Source organism: Rhinatrema bivittatum, chromosome 2 (assembly GCF_901001135.1).
Source record: "Rhinatrema bivittatum chromosome 2, aRhiBiv1.1, whole genome shotgun sequence".
Classification (NCBI taxonomy): domain Eukaryota; kingdom Metazoa; phylum Chordata; class Amphibia; order Gymnophiona; family Rhinatrematidae; genus Rhinatrema; species Rhinatrema bivittatum.
This window is the reverse complement of record NC_042616.1, coordinates 690512425-690536102: the sequence shown is the minus strand read 5'-3', so window position 1 is coordinate 690536102 and position 23678 is coordinate 690512425. Positions and strand designations below refer to the sequence as shown.

Sequence of the window (23678 nt, the reverse complement as noted above, 5' to 3'; positions counted from 1 at the left end):
GATCCAGGACTCTAAACCAGGGGTGGGCACTTCCGGTTCTCGAGGGCCACAAACCAGTCTGGTTTTCAGGATATCCCTAATGAATATGATTGAGAGAGATTTGCATGCACTCTGCCTCAGTTGTATGCAAATCTATGTCATGCATATTCATTAGGATATCCTAAAACCTCAACAGGTTTGTGGCCCTCGAGGACTGGAATTGCCCACCCCTGCTCTAAACACTAAACTAACATCCTATCAGGACCGTGCTGGCTGTAAACCCCCTCCATAAGGGAGGAGATGCATAGACATGGCCAGCTTTTAGTAGGCACATAGCATTCTCTACCAATGCCAGGGCAACTCCAGAGGAGGCAGCTACATCCGTGAAACATGTTCTGTGTGCTTGCTTTAGCATTTTTAGAGGTCAATTTTCAAAGCGTTACATGGGGGCTATAAGTCTAAAAAAAAAATAAAATAAAATAAAAATTATGATATTCTTGTGTATGTAGCCTTCATGCAAAATTTTCAGAAGGTCAGAAGTGTACATGAACTTACAAACAACTCACATTGAAGTATTTTGTGCATACATCTATGCAAGCTGGGAAAAATAAATAAATAAATCAATAAAAAGGTTTCAAGGGCTTTCCGGGGTAGGGCTGAGAAGAATGCTCTCAAGTATTTTGTAAACTGCGTACATGCAACCTACAAACCTGCTTTTACCCTTGCTAGCCAAGCTGCGGAGGTGAAAATCGTACTTGTTCTTTGCCTGCAGTTTTTGGATGGGATGGCAAACCAGTGACCATAAAGCACGTGCAAGAGTATTTCCAGAAGCGGAGTACGCGAGCGTGTTATAAAAATACCTGCCTCTGTGCATAAACTCAGAGTTGTTCAAGGATTACAATTATTTCTCACGTAATCACTATGCATACTGTTATAAAATAGGTGCGAAAACTAGGCAAATCCCTCCATTTGGAAAAAAAAACAAAAAGAAAAGGAGGGATCTGCACGTACTTTCAGTGCAGACAGTCACGGTTATTATACAAACTGTGCAACTGGGTATGTACTATTTATGCACACTGTTGAAAATGACCCTCAATATATTCATTTAGATGAAATGTTGTGCCCTGCTTAAAACTGTGACGGTTGCAAGGATTTGAACGCTTCACACCAGGATTAATGGCTGAGCGCTAATGAATATTTTTGGATTCAAAATACTAAACTTGTCTAGGGTGGAAAAGCTTTGCTCGGCTCACACCATTTTAAAAGAAGCGCACTCTAATTTTCTGTCGCAGCCAGTTTAATGCCAGATAGCAGGTGGGAAGAGTGAGAGCCTGTGAATTAAGGAATTCTCTCACCTGACTTATGCCTTCTGGCATCAAATCGGTATTTGAATCTTGGCCAAACCAGAGTTGGCTCAGACGCAGGAGAACCACGCTAAGCTGGGACAGAGTTATCTGAAAACCTTCAGCTTACCGCGACCTGCACTAAACCCAGGGCCTTCCGGTTGGGGGAACCACTGCAGTTTTTTCACATTACATTCACAGTTTCTCATGCTATCGGACAACAATCTTCGCATAAATCAGGGTACAATCTTTCATTCCAGGACCAAATAAATGTTTGATGCTATTAAAACAAAAAAACAGATATAGTAGTAAAGAAGAAAAAGACAAAAAAAAACAGCATTACTAACAAAAATGTCAGTATTAAGTGACTATTCTGAATTGCATGGAGAAAAAAATCAAGTACCAAGAGTGAGGGCTGTAGTGTTAAACACCCAACACAAGAAAGATGACAAAGGCTTGGTAGGGCCCACATAATGTGGTATGTTGGAGCCGCTGAGCCGGTGTCTTTTTTCGGGGGGGGGGGGGAGGGAAGGGAGATGGGGAATGGGGAGATGGGAAGAGAGCAAGGAATGGGGATAGGGAGAGAGGTGGGATGCGGAAGAGAAAAGAGGAAGAGGCTGAAGGGGAGGCAGGAGGGAAAGAGGATCGAAGATGCATGGGGGCCAGGAAGAGAGGCTGCCTTCAAGAAAAACGAAGACTCTGCAGCCATAAACAGACTATGGGACTATCTTGGTCCTTCTGGGCTTTTGCTGGAAGGAGCAGAAAGAGCAACAGGTGGTGTGGGGGAGCAGGGGTAAGGAGGAGAGGGGATGAAACAGAGGAGGTGGTGGAGAAAGGAAGCCAAAGAGAGAGGAGAGGTAGAGGCAGGCTGTAGGGGACAAGGGTGGAGAGAGACTGGAAGGAGAAAAGGTGGATGGGGGAGGGAGAGGTGGGATTGCTGTTGGGGCAGTGGAGAAGCCTTTCCCCTACTCCCCCGGCAACCCCTCACTTTCCCTAGTTCACCCATTCCCTCCTCCCAAACCTTACATGCACCCTAATTCATTCCACACCCAGTGACCCCTGGTTCAGTCCCTCCCCGCTCCCTTTGGATCTCCCTCCTCACCAGCTCCTATCATCCTAAAACAAAGAAGAGCTCTTCTATGGTGTCCTCCCTCTTCCCTCCTCCCCTGCTGGGGGCGGGGTGTGTACCACTCAGGCCCTGGCAGTGGAGGAAGAAAGAGGGGAGAGAGAAGACATCACGGAGGAGCTGTTCTCGGTTTCAAAATGATATTGGCCGGTGAGAAGATTGCACTTTCCACTGCCACCAATGTCTTCTTTTTCCCGGGCGGAAACACCAATGCTTGCAGGCTGAATTTTTTGGTGGGGTTTCGCGCACCGGGCCTATTTTAGAAAGCCCCAGGACGCGTGTGTCACGGGGCTTCAAAAAAGGGGCGGGGTGGGGGCGGGGCCAGAGGCCACTGGCACAGCGGCCATTTGCCGCTGTATCGGAGGATCGCGTGTTGGCAGGGTGCCGGCGCGCACAACTTGCGCTTGCCCGGAGGCAGGCGCAATAGGTAAAATAAAGGTCGGGGGGTGGGGTTAGGGTTATGGGGTTAGGAAGTTGCCTCCCAGGCCGTTCCGAAATCGGAGCGGCCTGGGAGAGAATGGGGGGAGGGGGGGGGGAGGCCGTGGGCGTCAGCGTGCGCAAATTGCACAATTGCGCACCCTCTTGCACCCGCCGACCCCCAATTTTATAACATACGCGCGCATGTTATAAAGTCGGGCGTCCGTGAGCGCGCAACCTTTTAAAATCTACCCCATAATATTCTTAAAAACCACAGTAAATTAGGTCCCCACAAATTGTACTTTAAAACAATATAGTTCAAAAACACTTTTTTTTTTAGAACAGCGACCGTCTTGAAAAGCGGCAAAGAAAAAAAAAAGTTCAATTGTTGGTTTAAATAGAATTTGTTGGAAGAGTTGTTATTCTTTCGAATTAACGGGTTCACCATTCATACGATAGAAAATCACTTCTGATGTCAAAAATGTCAAAACCAAAAGATTTCAATACAGCTTCCACAGCAAGGTGAAGTTCCAAGGAATTACAACATCTGACCATCGAATTTACCGCCAAATGCTGCACAAATCACACAGATCCAAGAGGCTTAATGTAGCTTCCATAGCAGGGTGAAATACCAAAATATAGTAACCCTGGCTCACTGCTGCGATTAAACCAAAGATTCCACTACAAGACCCACAGCGATCCCAACATGTTTCACCACAATGGCTTCTTCAGGGGAAATAGCCTTATTTAACCAAAGTCTTCTGTGGCGGCGTTGCTGCGGCCAGCAAAATGGGGAACAAAATCTCCCTATTGTAGAAGACGCCATAAAGCCAACGCAAGGAGCAGTGAATAAGAACACAGTCCTAACTCTTTCTACGCAAGCACAGCCCAACAATGGAGCAATTATGAAGCTGATAATTAGATCTGTAGCTCAGGGTCTGTATGGACCAGGCCTGTTTTACTGCACAACCAAGCAACTCCGCAACCACCCTTCCCTCTCTAAGCCTGCCCCCTCATGTGTATAGTTCGCATGTCTATGGGCTGGAAAGACTAGGCTGTCTCTACTTAAAAACAGGGTTTTAATTAGACTCCTGTCATAAGTTTCTACTTAAACCCGGGTTCTGATGATAAGGGGGAAGAGGGGCCCTTACCAACAGTGCACTTTGTGCTCCATTGTTTCTGCTGCGGTATAGAGAAGGAGAGGAAAGGCAGTGTCCAGATTCACTCATCGGAATCCATTCCTTCCTCCTCTTAGCAGCCAACGTTGAAAGCTTTCATGTTATCCGGACAAAAAACAGTACAGGTCTTACGGAGCTAGGAGCAGATTCTCTGTTTGGGCTGAGGCGCCTGTCTCAGTCCTGATGGCCCACTTCCTCTGCAGGTGAAATTGACTTTGAATGGACCTGGAAGTGGAGATGCGGGCAATAGAGAACTGCCTCCTCTCGTCTGCAAGATGGAGAGTTCCTAGAGAATGCCGGTCTACTTCCATCCATTCCAGCTACACTGGAAACTACTAATCAATCAGTGCCTGCAGTAGTTATGCAACCACCAGTTTAGAGAGAGATCTGTGTCTACTAAAATTGATTTAATGTTAAATTTCTTGTCTGGTTTGACAGCACAGGTTAATCAATATTCTGTATTAAGGAATCTGTTCCCTCAATGTCTAAGCTAAATTCTTTTCCCAAGTGTAATAAAACATTTCTTCTCCTGAGAATTTGGGTAAAATTGATTTTTCCTCTGAGAATCTGTATCTCACTGGTTTCTTAGAGCAATCACAATCTGAAATACTTGATAGTGCTACTCTTTTAGTTACTTTTGCTCAAGAAATGGCTAAACAATGGACGATGAGATTATTATTTTTTTTTCCTTTAAAAGAATTTTTCTTAGGACAAAAATTCTGTGAAGGAGATGCAGCAAAGGAGGACATTGTTCCTTTTGATAAAACAGAGGGCAATTGCTCTGGGAAGCAACTCTTCTTTTAACATTTCCATGCAAATGTGTTGTGAAGTTGCAGGGAATGAAGTACATTTTCTTCGATCCAATTCAAATTAGAAGGTTTTTGCAGAATAAGAATTCATCATCTGATCCGGTCACAATGTTTTTTGGAACTAGGCCTTTAATTAAATTTGTAAGTCATGATGTTTTCTTATTAATCTCTCCTTCAATATTTGGCCTAAGCAATGGCATGTTATATGTATTGTTTATTTCTTTTTATAATTTTCAGCTTCACATGCACTTACTGTGCTTTTCATATTTCAAGGTTCTCTCGAATTAATTTTTAAATTTATGAAGAGTTTAAAAAAATAATCATAAAAGAAAGCAAGAAAAGCATACCTTAATAGTAAAGTAAAATGATTTGATGTTGACAGTAAACAGTTCATATAAGCGCAAACAAGAATAGCTCATTTGATGCCATCCAAAGTAAGGAATCAGCACTGCAGATTAATTGGAAAATACTACTGCCTCTCAATTACTTTCATAGGCTTCAGAGTGTGTAGTCCCATCAGGATCTTCCAACACAGTACGCAGTTCCACGTGGAGCAATAATGTTTTAATAATACACTGTCCACTTTGTGAACCGACTGAACCTACTGCAAAAAGAAGCTAAGATTGAGCATGTCCCACAGTGCCTCAGAAACCAGTTTTAAAATTAATGTGTCGATTGCTCCCGTACTGTAAACACACTCGTTAAGATACCAGCTGCTTATCGTCTGAATTGGTCACCAAGGCATTTGTTATCAGGTGTAAACCAGCACCCTTTTTTTCTACAAAATATAAAATGTAATACAGTGCTATTCATGAATGCTGGCAAAAAAAACAAAAAAAAAAGATAAATATTTTCCTAGGATATCAAATGGTACAGGGACTAGGTGAAATGTGCAACCATCCAAAATGATTGAAAGGACGCCAAAATCTGCAACACAGAAAAGTATATAGAATATATGCATACACACACACTGTACAGAGCCTGTAACTACACAATACAATATACTGCCACCAAATTCTAGAAAGATATTATGCTGTACTATTTAGCAGAAATGCAATATTGAAAAAAAAAACCAAGATACTAAAAATTATATATATATATATATATATATATATATATATATTTTTTTTTTTTTTTTTTACTTTCATTAAGGGATAAACTTGAAAATATACATATTAGGATCTAAGTGCCCAATATATATATTTATGTGGGCAGATTGGCTCAGTCTGCACAAGTGGGTTTTCAAGTTGCCTGAAAAGTAGGCATGGACTTTTAGCTGCACAAAAATGAAGGGTTGAGGGGAGGTGGGGAGAAGCAAGTCCAGGGGTGTGTTAGGAAACTTCTCACATATATATAAGCTTCAAAAATAAAAAAAAACCATGGTCATAAGCATGCCACTAGCACACATGCTATATCATGATTCAACACCACTTTGGTGTACATGCATACGATGTTAGCTGCATGACAAGATCATCTTCAAAGGTAATGTATGTGTGTTTGAAAACTGGCTGGGTTTGTGTAGGCTGAAAATTTCACCTTCTGTGCAGTCCAAGGAGACTAAAAATCCAAACGGATCTAAAACTTCAAGCAGATTCAAATGGGAAGATCATTATGAACAGTGTTTAAAACTGGTTGAATTTTGGTTTTTTTTTACCCAATAGTTGATATTTTTGCATGCTTCTGTAACATTCAGCAGCATCCAAAATTCTAGGGAAAACCATCAAAAAGACTAATGTCGAACTCCAAAATATTTTGGTTAAATAATTGCGCCAAAAGGGTAAAAGATCGTTTGAGGACTGGTCACCTGGATATCCTGTGTGGTGATCCCTAATCTTTAGGCCACAGACAATGGGTTAGGATAGGGATAGGAATAACTTTGCCATGAAAAATACATTGCAATAAGATAAACATTTCCCAATAAGCTTTCTGGAACATTGCTTATGAAAATGCTACAAAGAATCAATTCAAAAGACCGATCCCTGCGGCACATCGCTGGTAGCACCCCCTCTCCTTGGAGAGAGCTCCATTTACCTTTGGCACCTCCCACTCAACCAGTTTCTAACCCTCACAGTCACTCTAGGGCCCAGATGAAGGTGCTCAGTTTATTTACAAGTTACTTATTCAGGACCCTGTCAAAGGCTTTGTAACTTGCTCGATACGACAGTTACTACCCTCAAACATGAAGCCTTATACCTCACTTTGATGCAGCTCCAACACTGCTCTCTGCATCAATGGCGGGGGTGAAAGGGAATTAGAATAAAAAAAAGTTACCAATAAGGGCCCTGAACTCAGCGGCCGGAGTAACAGATAAGTACGAGAAAATAGGTGTGAAAGCTTGCTGGGCAGACTGGATGGGCCTATTGGTCTTCTTCTATGTTTCTATGCTGTACTTGGATTTCAGTAAGGCCTTTGACATTGTTTCTCATAGGTGACTTGTAAATAAATTGAAAGCCTTTGATATGGACCCTAAAGTGACTGATGGGGTTAGGAAATGGTTGAGTGGGAGTTGCCAAAGTGTACTGGTAAATGGAGTTCTCTCCAATGAGAGGGGTTCTACTAGTGGTGGGCCACAGCGATTGGTTCTTTTCAATATTTTCATATGAGATAGTCCTAGTGCACTATCAGGGAAAGTGTTTGTCTTTTTGCAGAAGACACCAAAATCTGCAACAGAGTAGCCATCCAGAAAGTATCTTACAAAGCTTGATGAATGGTCTAGAGTCTGGCAGCTAAGATTTAATGCTGAAAAATGCAGGAAAAATTCAGAAGGCTGCTTGGGTGCACAGAGAGAGAAATGGTCAGCAAAAAAAAAAAAAAAGTGATATTGCCTTGTGTAAGTCCTTGATGAAACCTCATTTGGAATACTGTATACAAATCTGGAGCCTGCATCTTCAAAAGGATATAAACTGGATGAGTTGGTCCTGAGGATTACTACTAAAATGGTCAGTGGTTTTCATTGTAAAGCATATGGGGATAGACTTAAATAGGGATGTGAATCGTTTTTCTAACGAATTGAAATATCGTATGATATTTCTAAATTCGTTAATATATCGGGTAAAAAAAGAAACGATCACTTTTCCCCCCGAAGTTTTGTAAAAATCGTTTTTCGGGTTAGTGCGCGCTAACTCATGTTAGCGTGCACTAACAAAACCCCGTTTATTTTTGTTATTTTTTTGTTACTTTTTGCTATTTTTGTTAGTGCACGCTAACATGAGTTAGCGCACACTAACCTGAAAAACGATTTTTCACAAAAAAAAAACAAAAAACAAAATGGGGGATCCGCGGGAAAACAAGATTTTCCTGTGGCCAGACGAACCCGAAAGTGGGAACGATTGGGCACCCGATTCACATCCCTAGACTTAAAGATCAACTGTACGTAAACTGTAGAGGAAAAGCAAGGTAGGGGAGATATGAGAGAGACATTTAAATACCCTCCAAGTTACTGATGGGAGGTGGGTCTCTTCCAATGGAAAGGAGGCTCTGGAACGAGGCATCATGGGATGTAATTCAGGAGTAATCTTAAGGAAACCTTTTTTTTTTTCTTTTTTTACAGACAGGCTGGTGGATGCATGAACAGCCTCCCAGCGGAGCTAAGGACAATATCAGAATTCAAGAAAGCATGGGGATGGAGTGGTATGGACTGTATAACTGAGCAGTTGGTTTGGATGGGTAGACTAGATAGAAACAAGATGCCAGAAATCTCATATGGCCTATGTTTCTAAGTTAATGGAAAAATGAACACAGATTTTTAAAAAAAAAAATGATGCTTAAAACTCCTCAGAGGAGATTAAAGTTCCTTGTCCTGCATACAGTACAAGTTAGGTTAGCACCAACCTAAGTAACCACTATGCTTTCCGCCAATCCCATCTCTGTGTTGTGCACTAGAAAGGTCACAAGGAAAACGGAGGGAGGATGATGAACCTTTAGTTGCTATTCATAAACAAAGTTGGTGAAATAAGAGTAGTTACTTTTACTTATTTCCATGTTTATTTATAAAAACTTGATTAATGTACTATTTCCATACAAGATTAAACTGTTTACAATAAAACTAATCAGCAAGCTATCAAAGTTCCAGTAGACACAAACAATATAATCAAACATAATTAACATCACTAAATAAGGACAACTCAACCTATACATGCCAAACCAATAAACAACATCCCAAATAATCGTGCATTTAACAACGGTGCCACGGAGATCTGCGTAGACAGCAGGCAGACGGTACATATTAATAGAACTGCTGGTCGCAACAAGATATAGAGGTCGATTTTAAGACCTCTGCACACATGGACACGCCGATTTTATAACATGCGCATGTTCTAAAATCTGATGGCCACATGCATATGCGCACCAGATTTTAAGATCCACGCACGCATGTGCGGATGGCCTGCAACTCCCATGTGCGGGGGAGGGGAATTTTACAATGCAATGCATGGCGATGTGTAGGGCTTCCCTGGTTCCCTCCCAGTCTGCTCTAATTAAGGAGCTGGTTGGGAGGAAACTTCCCTATACCCTAACCTTCCTACCTTTTCCCCTCTTTTCCATGACCTCTGCCCCCTAGATTCATCATTCTGCTATATTTATAAGAGAATGATGAGTTGTGGGGGGGGGGCGATAGTGGGCAGCCGGTGGTATTGCAGCGATGTGGTTTTGCCTGCTGCGATGCGGCCACGCCACACACTATTGCCCACATAAAAAGTGGTGTTTTTTCCCCCGCAGTGCTGCCAGCGATAATGGGGAAAAACATCATCACCAGCAGCACTAGCAGCCCACAATCCCATCCACACTCCTCCATTCTCCTAATTAGCAGGCCATCGCCGCGATGAAGCAGTCATCACGTGCGTTAGAGCCTTGTCAGACGTGATAAAGCCCTACCGCACACAATAACGTCCCATCGCAGAAAAAAGAATGACCTTGTAAGATTTTCTTTTTTAATATTTTTTGCCTTGTTGCTCCTTTGGAGCAGCAGGAGATTCTGCGCGTTGGCTGGCTGCCAGCACATGCTTCCCTAGCACAGCGGCTAATGGCGCTGGCCCGGCCCCTTTGGAGAGGACTAGCACTTCGGTGCGTATCGGAGTTTACGGACGTGGCTGGCCCTTCCGAAAATGCACGCAGCGGGCACAAGGCCTGGCCATGCACGGAACCCTCCTGTTTTTATGCACGTGGCCCTTTTAAAATCGGGCCGATATCAAATTAACCAAAAATGAGCTTGAGAAAAAAAAATCAAACAAAGAAGGGTCTTTAACCTTGGCTGAAACAAACATCATAGGAGGGCTCCTGGGATGTCAAAAGGAAGTTTGCTTCACAAATTAGGTGCAAAGACAGAGAAGGCGCCACACAAAAGCTTGCTGGAAGAGATTACTGCTAGTATAAATTATCTAAGTAGCATTTTCTTGTTATTTAGCTAGCCCAATGCACGGCCTTCCACTACATGAGTTTTGGAAACCATACCATGTCCCAACCACTGATAAAAGGAGGAAGCTAGCTGGCCTCAAAAGCTCATGTGCAACAAGGGTTTCTGTATTCCTGTGCTGCCATCACAGCCTGCTCTGGAACGAAACTCCCTCCAGGACCAGTATGGCTTACCTGACATGTTCATTACAGAGTGCATTGTGTTAAAAGCATACAAACAACTTAAGATACCAAATACTCTGGTGTCACTTTCTTCTCTCAGAAAAATGCATCACAGTAGAAGGTCAAAGCATGTTTAGCCCTAATTACCCACTCAAAGAAATAATCAAAATTTAAATACAGAACATGATTCTATCTTGTATTATGAGGGATGTTTCTTAAAATTAGCTTGCCAAAGAAAGCAAGATGTGTATATGATGTTCTGGCCTCCTTAAGCAATGTTTAGGTTGAAGCTTCACTTTTTTTATTTTTGTTAATTCAGGTTAAACATTTTCTCCTCTTCTATGCATTGCATGTCTGTATCTACCTTCTGCACTGAATTTAACTGGACAAGTAGTAAAGGAATACTGCTGTAGAAGGCTTGTCGTGGCATACAAGGAAGATCTGAGTGTATACATGTTTACAGGCTAAGGACAGCATCAGCAGAAGTGAGTTAACAGACTTTTAAATTGGAACCCCAGTTTTTCTTGCTAAAACACTAGATGCCTGTACAAAAGATTTTCCGATTCCTATATTTTTTTCCTCATCTATCAGAAAGATGCGTGAAGGCTCCACGAGAATGCTGGCCCATTACCCAACAGGTCGCACAGAAGTAAAGCAGTGAATTCTTCCCACAGCGATGGGGCTCCTAACTAAATCTGGGTTGGCAACAAGGAAATCCAAAAATCTCTAGAAAGAAAAACGCGCCTTAGTAAGCTTTACCTCATGTTTCGTTTAGCCTTTTTGGCTGTTTTTTTTTTTTTTTTAATTTAAAAGGAATTTGATATGAAAGATTTAAGCCCACACTGTGCCAAGCCTACAGGGACTGACATTTCTTTCCAGCTGTGCTGAAGCAGCAAGGATTTGCAAATCGAACCAAAGACTCTGCAAAGGCTCAAAGCAGGCACCGCAGAAGAGCCAATCTTGGCATGTGTCCATTTAAATAAAATTTTAAAAAATCCTCTCTTCTCTCATTAAATGAACCTCCCCTAGGTTACTGAAAACCTACACTAATCTACAGGCTGCTGTTTATGTCCTAGAACCCCTTAAAATAAAAAAATACCACACATTTTAGAAAGAAAAAAAATCTTTTCAGCCGTGTCGTCCTGAAGTCAACTACATCTGCTGCATTGAAATGAAGTCCATGGCAAAGCAGGAATTCTAATTAAAGAAATCATTCTATAAAGCACCGTGAACACACTTTAAAAGTACATTTAAAAAGGTGTGTGTTGCTAGGTAACTTTCCCTCATGTGTTACTTGCCTTTTTTTTTTTGCTCTCCAAACTAACTTAGCACATAAGCTACCCAGGAGCGAAAGGATTCATAGTTTAGCCAGTGCTTGGTGACACGATTAAAAAAAAAAGTGTTAAGGCCAAACTGAGCACGCACAATGCACCGCGGATGGCCAGGCTGCGTGACGCACACCAGGACAGTTCTGGGACACGCAGGCAGGCTGGCTGCAAATCCCGCAGGTTCCACCAGCTTCACTGAATTTAATTGTCTAGGACAGTGAAGGCCTTCCCTCTCCTCGCTCTGTTAATTACTGCAAAAAAAAAAGTTTCCACCTACACTGTGTGCAAAAGATGAACTAATAGTTAATTACAGTCCCCGAGGAGGACTCGGCACAGGGTGGCCATTCAGTTTTTAAAGCTCTCATCACAGGAGCAAAAAAGCATAACAGATCCCTAATTCCAGGTGGAGTTCTTGCCCCCTTTATCCTAGAGCTCTGCTCTGGCCAATGTACGGCGCTCACCATTCATGTCCAAAATTTTCATATTTCGTTTGTTCTTACACAATAGGCACAATAAACCAAATACTTCACCACTGACTAACACCACCCTTAAAAAAATAAAGATTAAAAAACAAACCTTAAATTTTGCAAAAACAAATTAAAATGTTGCAAACATTTCCACAACAAGGGCTGTAGTATTCACTTCCAGTCCGGGAGGGCTGCAAAATGGGTTGGGTTTTCAAGATACTCCCCCCCCCCCCAATGAATATGCATGAGATAGATTTGCATCCAAGTTAGGCTGTGTATGCAGATCTCTCTCATGCATATTCATTAGGGGTGTCCTGAAAACTTGACCCACTTACGGCTCTCCAGGACTGGGAGTGAATATCTCCTGCCCCCAGGACAGCACCACCCCTGAGGCTAACATTCAAGCTGGGCTGGGTTATGAAGCTCGGTTTAAGAGTATACTCATGGAAAAAAAAGAAAAAAAAAAAGGCAAAACTGATTTTAATTGTATTTCTCCTTCAGGACTGACTAAGCCTTTCTACCTAGATCGTCTATCTTAATGCTCTTAGATACCACACCCCCAAATCTCACCCACCTAGAAGAAACCAAAACCGCCTCTATAGCATGCGAGTTTTGTGTCGCGCATATTCACTGTGGATATCCTGAAAACCTGACAGGGCGGGAGACCCCCAGGACAAGTTTGGGAACTACTGCCCTAAAGGACAAATTTTAGGCGCCCCACCGAGAAGAGAGACTTAGGGGTCGACTTTAAAAAGAAGCGCGCGGGCGTACATGTGCATGCGCTACCCGGCGCGCGCACATGTACGCCCGATTTTACAATATGCGCAGGTTATAAAATCCGGGGTCGGCGCGTGCAAGGGGATGCACAATTGTGCACCTTGCGGGCGCCGAGCCGCACTGCCTTCTCCCGTTCCCTACACCCCCCACCCCACCTTCCCTTTCCCTACCTCCCCCACCCTTTCCCCCCTACCTTTTTTTTCTTCTTTAATTTTGGTTCTAAACTTTCTTCAGCCCTCGGGCTGAAGTAAGTTGCGCGCTCCGGCCGACTGCCGGCGCGCGATCCCAAGCACAGCGGCAAATGGCCGCTGAGCCTGGAGCCTCTGGCCCCGCCACGGCCCACTCCCTATGCCTTTTTGCAAGCCCCGGGGCTTACACGCATCCCAGGGCCTTTTTAAAAACAGGCCCGGCGCACGTAACCTTTTTAAAATCCGGCCCTAGGGAACCAGACTCCCAAGCATCAAAAGACCCAAAAGGGCAGTGCAAATTAGTATTTGAGTGTGAGCGATTGTGCTGCATTTTCAAGATATGTGATGTTTGACTCCAGTAACTTTCACTCCTCTTGGGGCACCAGCAAAAACTGTCCCTTGGGAAATAAAGCCATTAATGGTGATTCCTCAGTTTGTGTCCATGGGGAAACAAAAACAAAAAAAAAAAAGTATACAGGTGAATTTTCAAAAGGAGTTACACATGTAAATGTAGCGTACTTTCGTAGCAATTTTCAAAAGACATTTGACTGCGTTAAGGGCACATAACACGGGTAAATCCTATGGACAATTCAATGGCATATACTGTAGCAATTTTCAAAAGTCCCTGTACTCAGGTAAAATGCATTTACATGTGTAAAACCCAATTTTAAGGATGTAAATGCTTTTGAAAATCAGACTCTTAGCAAATATGAGCCTTAATTACAATTCTTTAGGGACAATTTTGTGTGGGGAGAGGAGAGCGTAAAGAAAGGAAAAAAAAAGGCATAAGGCCGAATTTTCAAACGGCCGCGCGTATAAAAAAATCGGCACAGCCCTCCACGTGCTGTGCGCATTTTCAAAAGGGCCCGGCCCTACGTGTAAGTGCCGATATGCGCACAAGTGCCGGGCGGGACCGCAGCCATTAGCCGTTTTTCCGGGGAGGCGCACACTGGCAGCCAGCTGGTGCGCGTAACTTACTTCAGCTCATCAGAGCAGGTGAGTTATAAAACAAAAAAAAGGGTTAGTTAGGCTAGATTTAGGAATCGGGGTGGGGGAATGAAAGGGAAGAAAGGTCAGGCATGGGGGAAGCCAGATTGCATCGCTGCGCGTATCAATGTAAACCTCGGTCACCCAGCGCACGCGGATTTTAAAATCCAGCGCACATGAACGTGCGGCCTCGGATTTTATAACATGCGCACGCACGTGTTACAAATCTATCCCATAGGGAGAGCAGTGGATGGGTTGGACCTATCCTATGGCTGAAACCAGACTGAGAGGCTGCCTCTGTTTATTAGGGGCATAGGATTGGGTTGAAACTGGAAAGGAAGGGCTGAGAACATGAAGGCCAGCTGGATGTATATTTTATTTGTATGTTTGCTAAGCATTTGCATTTTTTTTTTTTTTATACAGGACACGCAGATTTGTATAATTTGCTGCCTTGATGCTTATGCTACAAAGGCAGGTTACCAAGTAGAAGGAAAGAAAGAATATCTTCAAAGGCATTTCTGGAGGGTGACAGCATTCTACCTGCATTTTACAAAGCTGCCTGGCCAATATGTGATAAAAACTTAATGCACATGCTGCCTAATGTTCCCATAAGTGCAGCCAGGGAGGGGTTTGGACTCATGTACATATATTTTCAAAAATATGCACATTTAGCTTTCCCCAAAAACTTTCTGCATGCACAATACCAGGTAAATTCAGTGGGATAATTTTGAAAGTGGACTTATGAAAACTGGTGTAACCTGTACACATCTTGCCACCTAATTTAGGAAGGCTATTATTCCCAAAATGTCCTGAAAAGGCATCACAAATAAGCATTTTTTGGTGTGACCAAGTGACCCAGACACAAGAGGATACAGACTGTATTTAAAGAGATACAGCATTTGAAAATCAGTCCATTGACTCACCTATTTTGTAAATGAATTAACCTGAAAACAGAGTTCATGACTATGTTCTGAAGTATCTCAGATAGTTCTTTTAGCATGCAAACTTCTACAGGATCAATTTTCAAAGTGTGTTTACCAGAAAAATTGGGTTTTTGAAGGTGGACAGCCTCTGGGCTGATAAAAGCATGGGCACTCTCACCTGCAAAGAAAAGGGGCTTTCCTGGGGAGGCAGTGGGGATTGTCATGGTAATGTACAATGATTTGATTTTTCCCTGTGGATTCGGCCCACACAAACAGCAGAGGCAGAAGCACCCATGGACCTTGCGGGCCAGATTTTCAAAGGGAATGTGAAAACTTCCCCCCTAGTACTACACTTTTCCATACACAATACCACAACATCAGTTTACTTCTCGGCACAAATTTATTTTTAGCTTTTAATTTTATTTGATTTCTGTTCCGCCTTTCGGATACTGCAAAGTGGATTACATTCAGGTGCTGCAGGTATTTGTTTATGGGCATTGGATAATTCCTCTTTTTCCTACAGGTAGGCCCAAAGCAGATTACATAAAATAAGGCGGCACCGAGTAAATGGGTAATGGATATATACAGATAAGTATAGGGGGTGCATTAGGTAGGAGCAGGGAAGTGAGTGCAGTACGCTGGGCATACATTTCACATCCATAGTTAAGCACCAGCGGTGTGAGAGATATTATGAACCAGTTAGACATGGGGGTGATCTGGAAACGAGCAAACCTTGCGGGATTCGTGGTCGGGTGCTAGAAGATGAGTCTCTGCTGTGGAATCGAAGGGAAAGTCTAGCTAAACAGCCAAGCTGTGACCTTTTATAAGCAGAGAAAATCATGGGACTGTTAAGGTTAGAAAAAAAAAAAAAAAAAGATGCAGTTACTCTCTCGTGTTATATAGCAAGGTGTATCAGAAAACAAAGGGGCTGTATGCGCGCGTGTCTCATTTTTCGTTATACTTAATAGCATTACCAGTGGGAAAAAAAAAAAAAATAGCGCCATCGCTCAAGGGATTTTTCCATTAATAGGATACTAATCTACTGGTGACTTATCAAAGACTAATATATAAAACAAACATGAGATTACTTTATTTTAGAAGCCGTAAAGATAAGGATAAAAAAATACACATTTACAACACAGTTAAATGTTCTTAATGCATTTTGCCTCTTAAAAGATTTTTATTAATGCAGGATTCTGCAACATGAACATTTCATTCCAATTGTCAGCTTGAGAAAATGCTGAAGCATTTTGGATCCTGAAGTAGCTGTGCACAGTACTTCAGGCCTCTGCTTGTGAACGCTGCTGGCAGGTCTCTAAGCACTGCCTGACTGTGTGGGGAACACCGTGTCCTTTCCCTGCTGTAATTTACATAGGGCATAACACACTCTTGGGGGACAAAAAAGGCAACAAATCCGATCAAATGGCAAGCCTGTGTGGCCAAACTTATTGTGACTTCAATTAAGAGCGTGTTCACCCCACTTACTATGAATTAGTCACGGAAAATTACTGCAGCTTAAAAATAACACTGGCATTGCTAATTCATGCCTAGAAGCACAGAACTTGATTAAAAAAAAAAAAAAAAAACAACCCACCTCACTGCACCTTACTTTGCTTTAATCGCCCAGCTAGGAAATAACTGCAAAAAAAAACAAAAAACCCACCCCAAAAAACAAAGGTGAAGGTGATTAGAGGCGGCAGGAGGGAGGCAGGAGATACTGCTGTTTCCTCTTCGCACCCATCCTCCTCCTCTGCTGACGGCCGAGCAGGTTGATCAGAGAACAGGCTGCACCCTGGTCTTCTTGTTAATATCCTAGCAGGCTGATCAGACAGGGGAACCCAAACAGCATCTCCCCTCTTTTCCATAGGCCTTTCAGACCTCTCACACCACCCTCCTCCCTACTAGAAGGAAAGGTGTCCTAGAGGGGTCATCCCTCTTCCCCACTAGCTCCATTTTATTCCTTATGTTTGTTTACGCCTATTATAATCACATCTGCAATTTTTAAAACTACCCTTCTCAAAGCACAGATTTTGGCTCTCGATGGTCACCTCACGCCTCCCATGGGTCGTTTGCCTGCTCAAGGTTCTGATGAAAAGCAGCACAGCGATACTCTGACTTACAGTCCCCAGGAGGGGGAAGGACTTTCAGGAATTTCAAAAATGAATGGCTCAGAATAAAATACAATTGCTAAAAGTAAGTGCCTTCAAGTAAAATGAGGCTAGGTTTACAATGTTGCAGTTTCAAAGGAAAAAGTTGGCACACTTAATAATTTTTCATCAATGAAACTTGCTCCAATTTATTGTTCAAATGTTTGCAAATAAGCACTCCTGGACATTTCCGTTCCATATATAACTGCTGACAGTTGATGGTTTGTCCACAAGCAAACAACATTTCTGGATTAATTATTTTGCTGAAATAGCAAGAAAGTAACATTTTTTAAACACCCAATAAAAAAAATCCCTTAAATATAAATTAGGAAAAAAAGCTGCACATTTGTACTATATTTAAAAAAAAAAAAAAGTAAAAGGGAGTTATGGTATCTGCCTCCAGAGTGCTGTTGCGGCACTGACTGCATGCTGCACTGTTCTAGGAAGGGAGTCGAGCCCCCAGAAATAGTCAGCGCTAACCACCTAGTGTGGGGCGGCCAGCAGGCCAGGAGCAGTGGCAGGACAGGTCAAGGTGCATGAGCGGGATGCTGCTGAGTAAGAGCCAGTCTGTTCTCCGGTCCCCACTGCAGCCACCTGTGCCTGGCCCAATTTTCCCACCTTGGACCTTCCCCAACCTGCCACAGTTGTGGGGAGGGCATAATCACCCAAGCTTGCCGCCATCACCACCCCGATTCACCGCCACAGCTGGTGCTTTGCTCTCTCCCTCACCACTACAAACCCTCCCCTAGAAAAGCTGATGCAGGTGGGGAAATGCAAACAGAAAGCGTTGAATCGATATAAAGGTGAACAGAGCCTTTATTAATAATATCACAAGGTGACGACTCAGGCAGAGTTTCGCCCATAGATGTGGGCTGCTTCATGGGCTTTAAACAATCTATATGGCCAATGTGCAATGATAGCCAATGGTATTCTCTCAGTGGTATGTCTAGCACAGCTTCCACTCACTTCAATAGGGTCATGGAAAATCTAAATCCAGCGTAAACAGATCGGATAAACATTTTTTTGGCATGTGTGACTTAAATTGACTTCTGACTGAAAATTCTTCCAGTCATCTTAAAGTATAAGGCAGCAGTCACACACACTAAACTTTTTATCCGATCTGTTTACGCTGGATTTAGATTTTCCATGACCCTATTGAAGTGAGTGGAAGCTGTGCTAGACATACCACTGAGAGAATACCATAGGCTATCATTGCACATTGGCCATATAGATTGTTTAAAGCCCATGAAGCAGCCCACATCTATGGGCGAAACTCGGCCTGAGTCGTCACCTTGTGATATTATTAATAAAGGCTCTGTTCACCTTTATATCGATTCAACGCTTTCTGTTTGCACTTCTGCTATACTGGATCGGCTTCTGTGCTGTTTTTTTGGGACCATCCCTTTTACGGAGCAGGTGGGAAATGGGCAGCACTGCTCCCACATAACACTGCACTCGCTGCCATCGGCCCGGATTTTCTCCGGCGCTACTTCCTGGCTTTAGGCTGCCTGCCAGGGCTGCTGAAGCCTGCCTCGGCGCCGGCCCCCAAAACTAAACATTAGGCTGGCTCAGCCCCACTGCCATCAACGTTACCTCCTCAGCTCTAAAAATAGGGGGCGAGAGTGCGTGCTGTAGTCCAGTTTGGATGGAGAAGGAGATAGTGTGGTGAGGAGAGAGAGTGTGTTGGATGTGGAAAAGCAGTAGGGGAGGGTCTTGCTTGGCCCCTTTCGGGGAAGGGGGCAGGGTTAAAGGAAGGAAGAAAGAGGGGAAAAAAAAAAAAGAGTATAGTGGAGTCCAACATGTAGGGAGGAGAGAAAATGGTGAAGTCTGGCCTGGGGGAGAGAGCACAAAAGTGGTGGCATATGAATGTACGAGTACATGTGGGGTTTTTTTTTTTTTTTTGGGGGGGGGGGAGTTGAGGGCCCACAGTGTACTTGCCCCAGGGCTCAAGAGATCACTGCTCCACCAAGGGATTTCAACTAGTACTGGATAAAAGCCTTCAGGTAAGTTTATAAAGCAATGACAAAAAGACAAACCAACTCTGCTAGCCATTTTTAATTTTATCTTTTGTCCATTAAATATGAAGACCCATTCAGTGCAGAAGCATGGCCATTTCTATCTGCCAAATCACAACAGTGCAACCACCAGAGTCCAATCCAACAAAGCTACCTGGTTCCCCGTTAACTCTGTGAGCAGAGGGTAGGTAAAAATATACTGTCGGTATGCTACCAACTACAAGCTCCACATTACTAAACTAAAAACCTTCCTCTAAAATCCAACCAGCCACGGCAGCGTTGCTGTCAGGACTTTTGCACCATGTTTGCCTATTCTGCCAGTCAAGACACACCTGGTTTCAGCTACCATGGAACCAGTTTAGATAAGAAAGTGCAAGCTACATTATTCTTTATTCCTACTTCACCACTGCAAAAAATCTCAGCATAAACTTTTCCCCACTGCTTTCTGACATATGAAGGACACCAGCTGCAGCCGATTTCACCTGCATTAGCTTTGCTCTGCAGCTACCAAGAGAAGCCATAATGCACTGTGCTGGCAAACGGAGCACCTGGGGATTTGAAAGGCATGGAAGGAACATCTTTCCACCGCCTCCTTACTTAATATTTTACGGGAGGTCCCGTTAATCCGATAGATGCTTCAGACTAAAGTGCCTACCACTTCAGTTTGTTCATATCAATATCCTACAGCCAGCGGCGGTAATCTTAATGTCATCCATGCTTTTGAGCCATTATGTAGACGGCAGAGGATGCATCAGTGCCATGCCAAAAGCTTTCCATTCTACTAATTATTCCAAAAGTACAAACAAGACCTGTTTAAATGTAAATTTACAAAAAAATTCATAAACTGTTTTTTCCTGAGTGTGACCTATCAAAGCAGTGTCCAACTGGCAATAAAATTAATGCATAAAAGGCATATGTACAAAGCAGAAGACAATATAAAAAGGTAATATACAAACTTAAAACATAAAAACAAAGTCCATGCATGTATACAAAACCTGGGCTGTTTGATAAATTACAAGTCATAGAATAAATTTGGTTGGATAAAGTACACTCAAAAGCGTATATCTAGGTATTGTATTATATTATAACCTACAGAAAATCTGACCAAGTGATTAATAGAAAACATTAACCATACCCCCCCACCCTGATCTCCCATTCAATTGCCATTCTAATCAGAAACCTCTAAAATTGAAATAAAAAAAAAAAATCAAAAAGGATCACAAACCTCAAATAGGATAAAACAGGCTAAGTCGTCATTAAAATCTAGAAAACAGAAGTAAAATTTATAGCTCACATTTCAAAAACTTAAAGAGCAATAAACTAAGGGCATGATTTAACTATTTTCCCCATAGACAGAGAATGGGAATAAAAAGCCTTAGAAAATGACCTTCCTTAGATTGTGTTCCCTTTGGGGACAGGGAAATATCTACAACATCCTGAAAAGCAGAATATAAGTCATATAAACAAACCCAAACAAACATCCCTAGAAACTCAGGTGAAAATATTGTCAGTTCCTTTGTGAAAACGACTAGGTTTTTATAATTTTTCTAAACCTAAAGTAGTCCGGCTCCCGCCTTGCCTCTTTAGGTCTATTACTCTGTGTGCATGCACTATGCATGACAAGAGGATTTCATTCTCCCACACATGGCAAATCCCTTCGCACATGTGTTTGTCTGTTTTTCACACCCGTCTGTCTTTATTAGATTGTAAGCTTCAAGTAGGAACAGTTTACTTTGTGTCTGTAAAGCGCTGCATACGTCTGGTAATGCATTCAGGTAACATGCAGATTTAATTTTGTCCCACACTCAGCTGCCATAGAGCTATTGACATTTAGTCTAGTGAGATGTTCCTTGTCATGCACTTGACAAATTAAAAATGAAAGATCCCTAACACTGAAATAAATTGCCAGGATAATGAATGTGTCTGTAAGCACAGGATCAAGCGCAGCTAAAACCAATCCCTTTTCTCTTTCAGAAACAGCACACAGGATTAGGCAAAAGAGTAACCATACAGTAATTATAATTTCCTTCTAGTGAAAACTAACCTGATTTATCCTCAGAATCATCAAACTCTACGTTGAAAGAATGGCCATTGTTAAGGATGGTGATGGCTGAGGATGGATCATAGCTGAATTTTAGGGGGAGCAGGGCAGGGTCATGCTGCGTGTCTTTAGTTATAATATTAATTGGAGACTGATGATCTCCTTTGGCAATTGGAAAGTTCTCATACCAATGGTTGGGTCCTATAAGATAAAAAGATGATGAATTAAATGATATTAAAAGATGATGAATTAAATCACAGAACCTATGGTTATGTAGGTATGCCAGAAACATAAATCCTGCATAATTTGCCATCTTTAAAATAGACACATTTCATATTACCTGAAATAACCTTAAAGATGTCAGTGCCTTTAATACATATCAACTATATCAGCAGGGCAGTGAATTTTAGACTGCTTCACAAGTTGTCTGCCTCAGCTTTTACAGACATCCAGTGACATTGAAGGTCAACCAGAAAGAGGAATCAGTCTAGTACAAGGACACTTGAAGGAAATAACGTGAAGGCTGACAGAGCTTGTTCAGCCTTTAATCTACTACTGGTGCAGAACAATGCTGCAGCAACACACTTCAACCACTGTGGAAGTGGATCTTCAAAATCTGCACGAATATAGCACATCCTCATACGAGATATTTCTAGGAGAAGTCTGCATTGTGGAATGCTGCAATTCATGTTTTATTCCCTAATGGTCTCCGAGTAATATTCTAAAAAGGCAGACACTACCAGAGACCCACAGACATTTACCATTAAAGTCTCATTTCTCTAATGAAGAGAAAAAGTCTTTATAGGAAAAAAAAATAAAAACCTCTTTGGAAAACTGAATCCATCATGCAGACTGCATGTGTATAATTTTGTGTGTGATTTAACCAACAATAAAAGGGATTTTATTTAAAATGGCATTTGTAATAACCAAAACTTTTAGGTGCCTACCACTTATTCCCAAGACAGAATATTTCAAAGTGTTTTTTTAATTGTTATACTCTGAAAATATCTGGTGGCACCAATTAAAGCAAGAAGGGATCTATGCAATCACTTTTCTGCTTTCTAAAGGAAAAGCTTTTAAGGCTGTGCATCATTAATATGGGGAACACAGTCTCACTGCACCAGTTCTCACTGGTGTCCTCTACACATGTAAGACACAAGACACATGCAGACACACATACTTTCTTGTATAATCAATTTTTTTAAAATTAGCTTTAGGAAACAAAACTATATACTTAATACCCTACAGCAGAAAATGAAATTTTGTAAAAAAAAAAAAAAAAACCCAAAAAAAAACTACAAAAAATTTGGTAAAGACTTGAGGGGATGCTTTTAGAAACCATCAGTGGCACTGCCACATGCTCAGTGCCTGCTCCTATGCTAGAGGGGTTTGATGCTGGTTGGACGCGGCAACGGGTCTCTGTGTGACTGCAGACAGCAAGCACGGAGCTGTTCCTGGCCCCGAGAGCTAAGCAGCGGTCCCTACTAGAGTCACTCACCGTTGTGATGGTCATAGCCCCACACATGTGCCATCTTCTGTTTGTCCCGGTGAATATGTGGCCCCGATTCGTGGTCTCTGTTTCTCAGTCCTTGGGCTCCTTCTTGGGGACTTTTTATAGGCTTCCCTGCCTCTGTCGCCCTCTGACCACAGCAGGTGGGTTTGGCTCCTACAGCTCAGCCTGCTCGGGGGCGGAGAGAAAAGCACATGAATCCTCAATCACCTCCTTCTTCTCCTCCTCCTCCTCCTCCTCCTCCCTCTCCACCCCCCATACCCTGCCGAGCCAGCCCGCGACCGGAGCTGCCCGGAATCCTGCCCCGCGGCCAGAACCAGTCCGCACCCGCCGAGCCGCTGCGGAAGCCCCGGTCCCTCGTCCGATCGCTGGCTTCCCTTCCAAATGCCGATCAGCGCAACCTACCGGCTTTCCGTGACATTCCTTTGCGACGGCATCCCTTTCCGTGCTCTTCTCTCTCCTTCCCGGCCGTCCTGCAACGCTGCCTTCGCATTGCCCAAGCATAATTATCCGCTTAGCCCCATCTAAATGCCCGAGCTGCGCCGACAGCAAACCTCTCTCCTCGTGTCAGAGCTTCCTCCGTGCGCTGCTTTTCAATTAGCAAAGCAGGACGCTGGAGGAGAGGACCTTCGTGCCACTGCTGCCCCCTGCTGGAGGAGAAAAATATATCAACGGCGGCTGAGGCTCAGCCTTTACATTTTCAATGCCAGTCTTGCCTTAGCGTTCTCTAGACCAGTGGTTCTCTACCTTTTCCCCATCGTGACACACCTGACAGGCCACACTCATATGTGTGACACACTGCTCATTACAACTCACGGCTGAAATAAAAAAAATAAAGGCCCAGTATTATTTTTATTGTTAAGAATGACACA

At 42.9% G+C, this 23678-nt stretch overlaps 1 protein-coding gene across 1 annotated transcript in view; it reads right to left on the bottom strand.

The window, feature by feature from the left end:
- Nucleotides 1-23372, bottom strand: part of LOC115085500 (carbonic anhydrase 2-like) — a 50914-nt gene extending 27542 nt beyond the window's left edge. Inside the window, exons 1-3 of the mRNA XM_029591603.1 lie at nt 23212-23372; nt 22795-22974; nt 21300-21497 (exon numbers count right to left, since the gene is read on the bottom strand). Of these exons, the coding sequence (XP_029447463.1) occupies nt 21300-21497; nt 22795-22828 (232 nt within the window). The 5' untranslated portion in view covers nt 22829-22974; nt 23212-23372. The remainder of the gene's footprint in view (nt 1-21299; nt 21498-22794; nt 22975-23211) is intronic.
- Nucleotides 23373-23678: the final 306 nt, after the last annotated feature.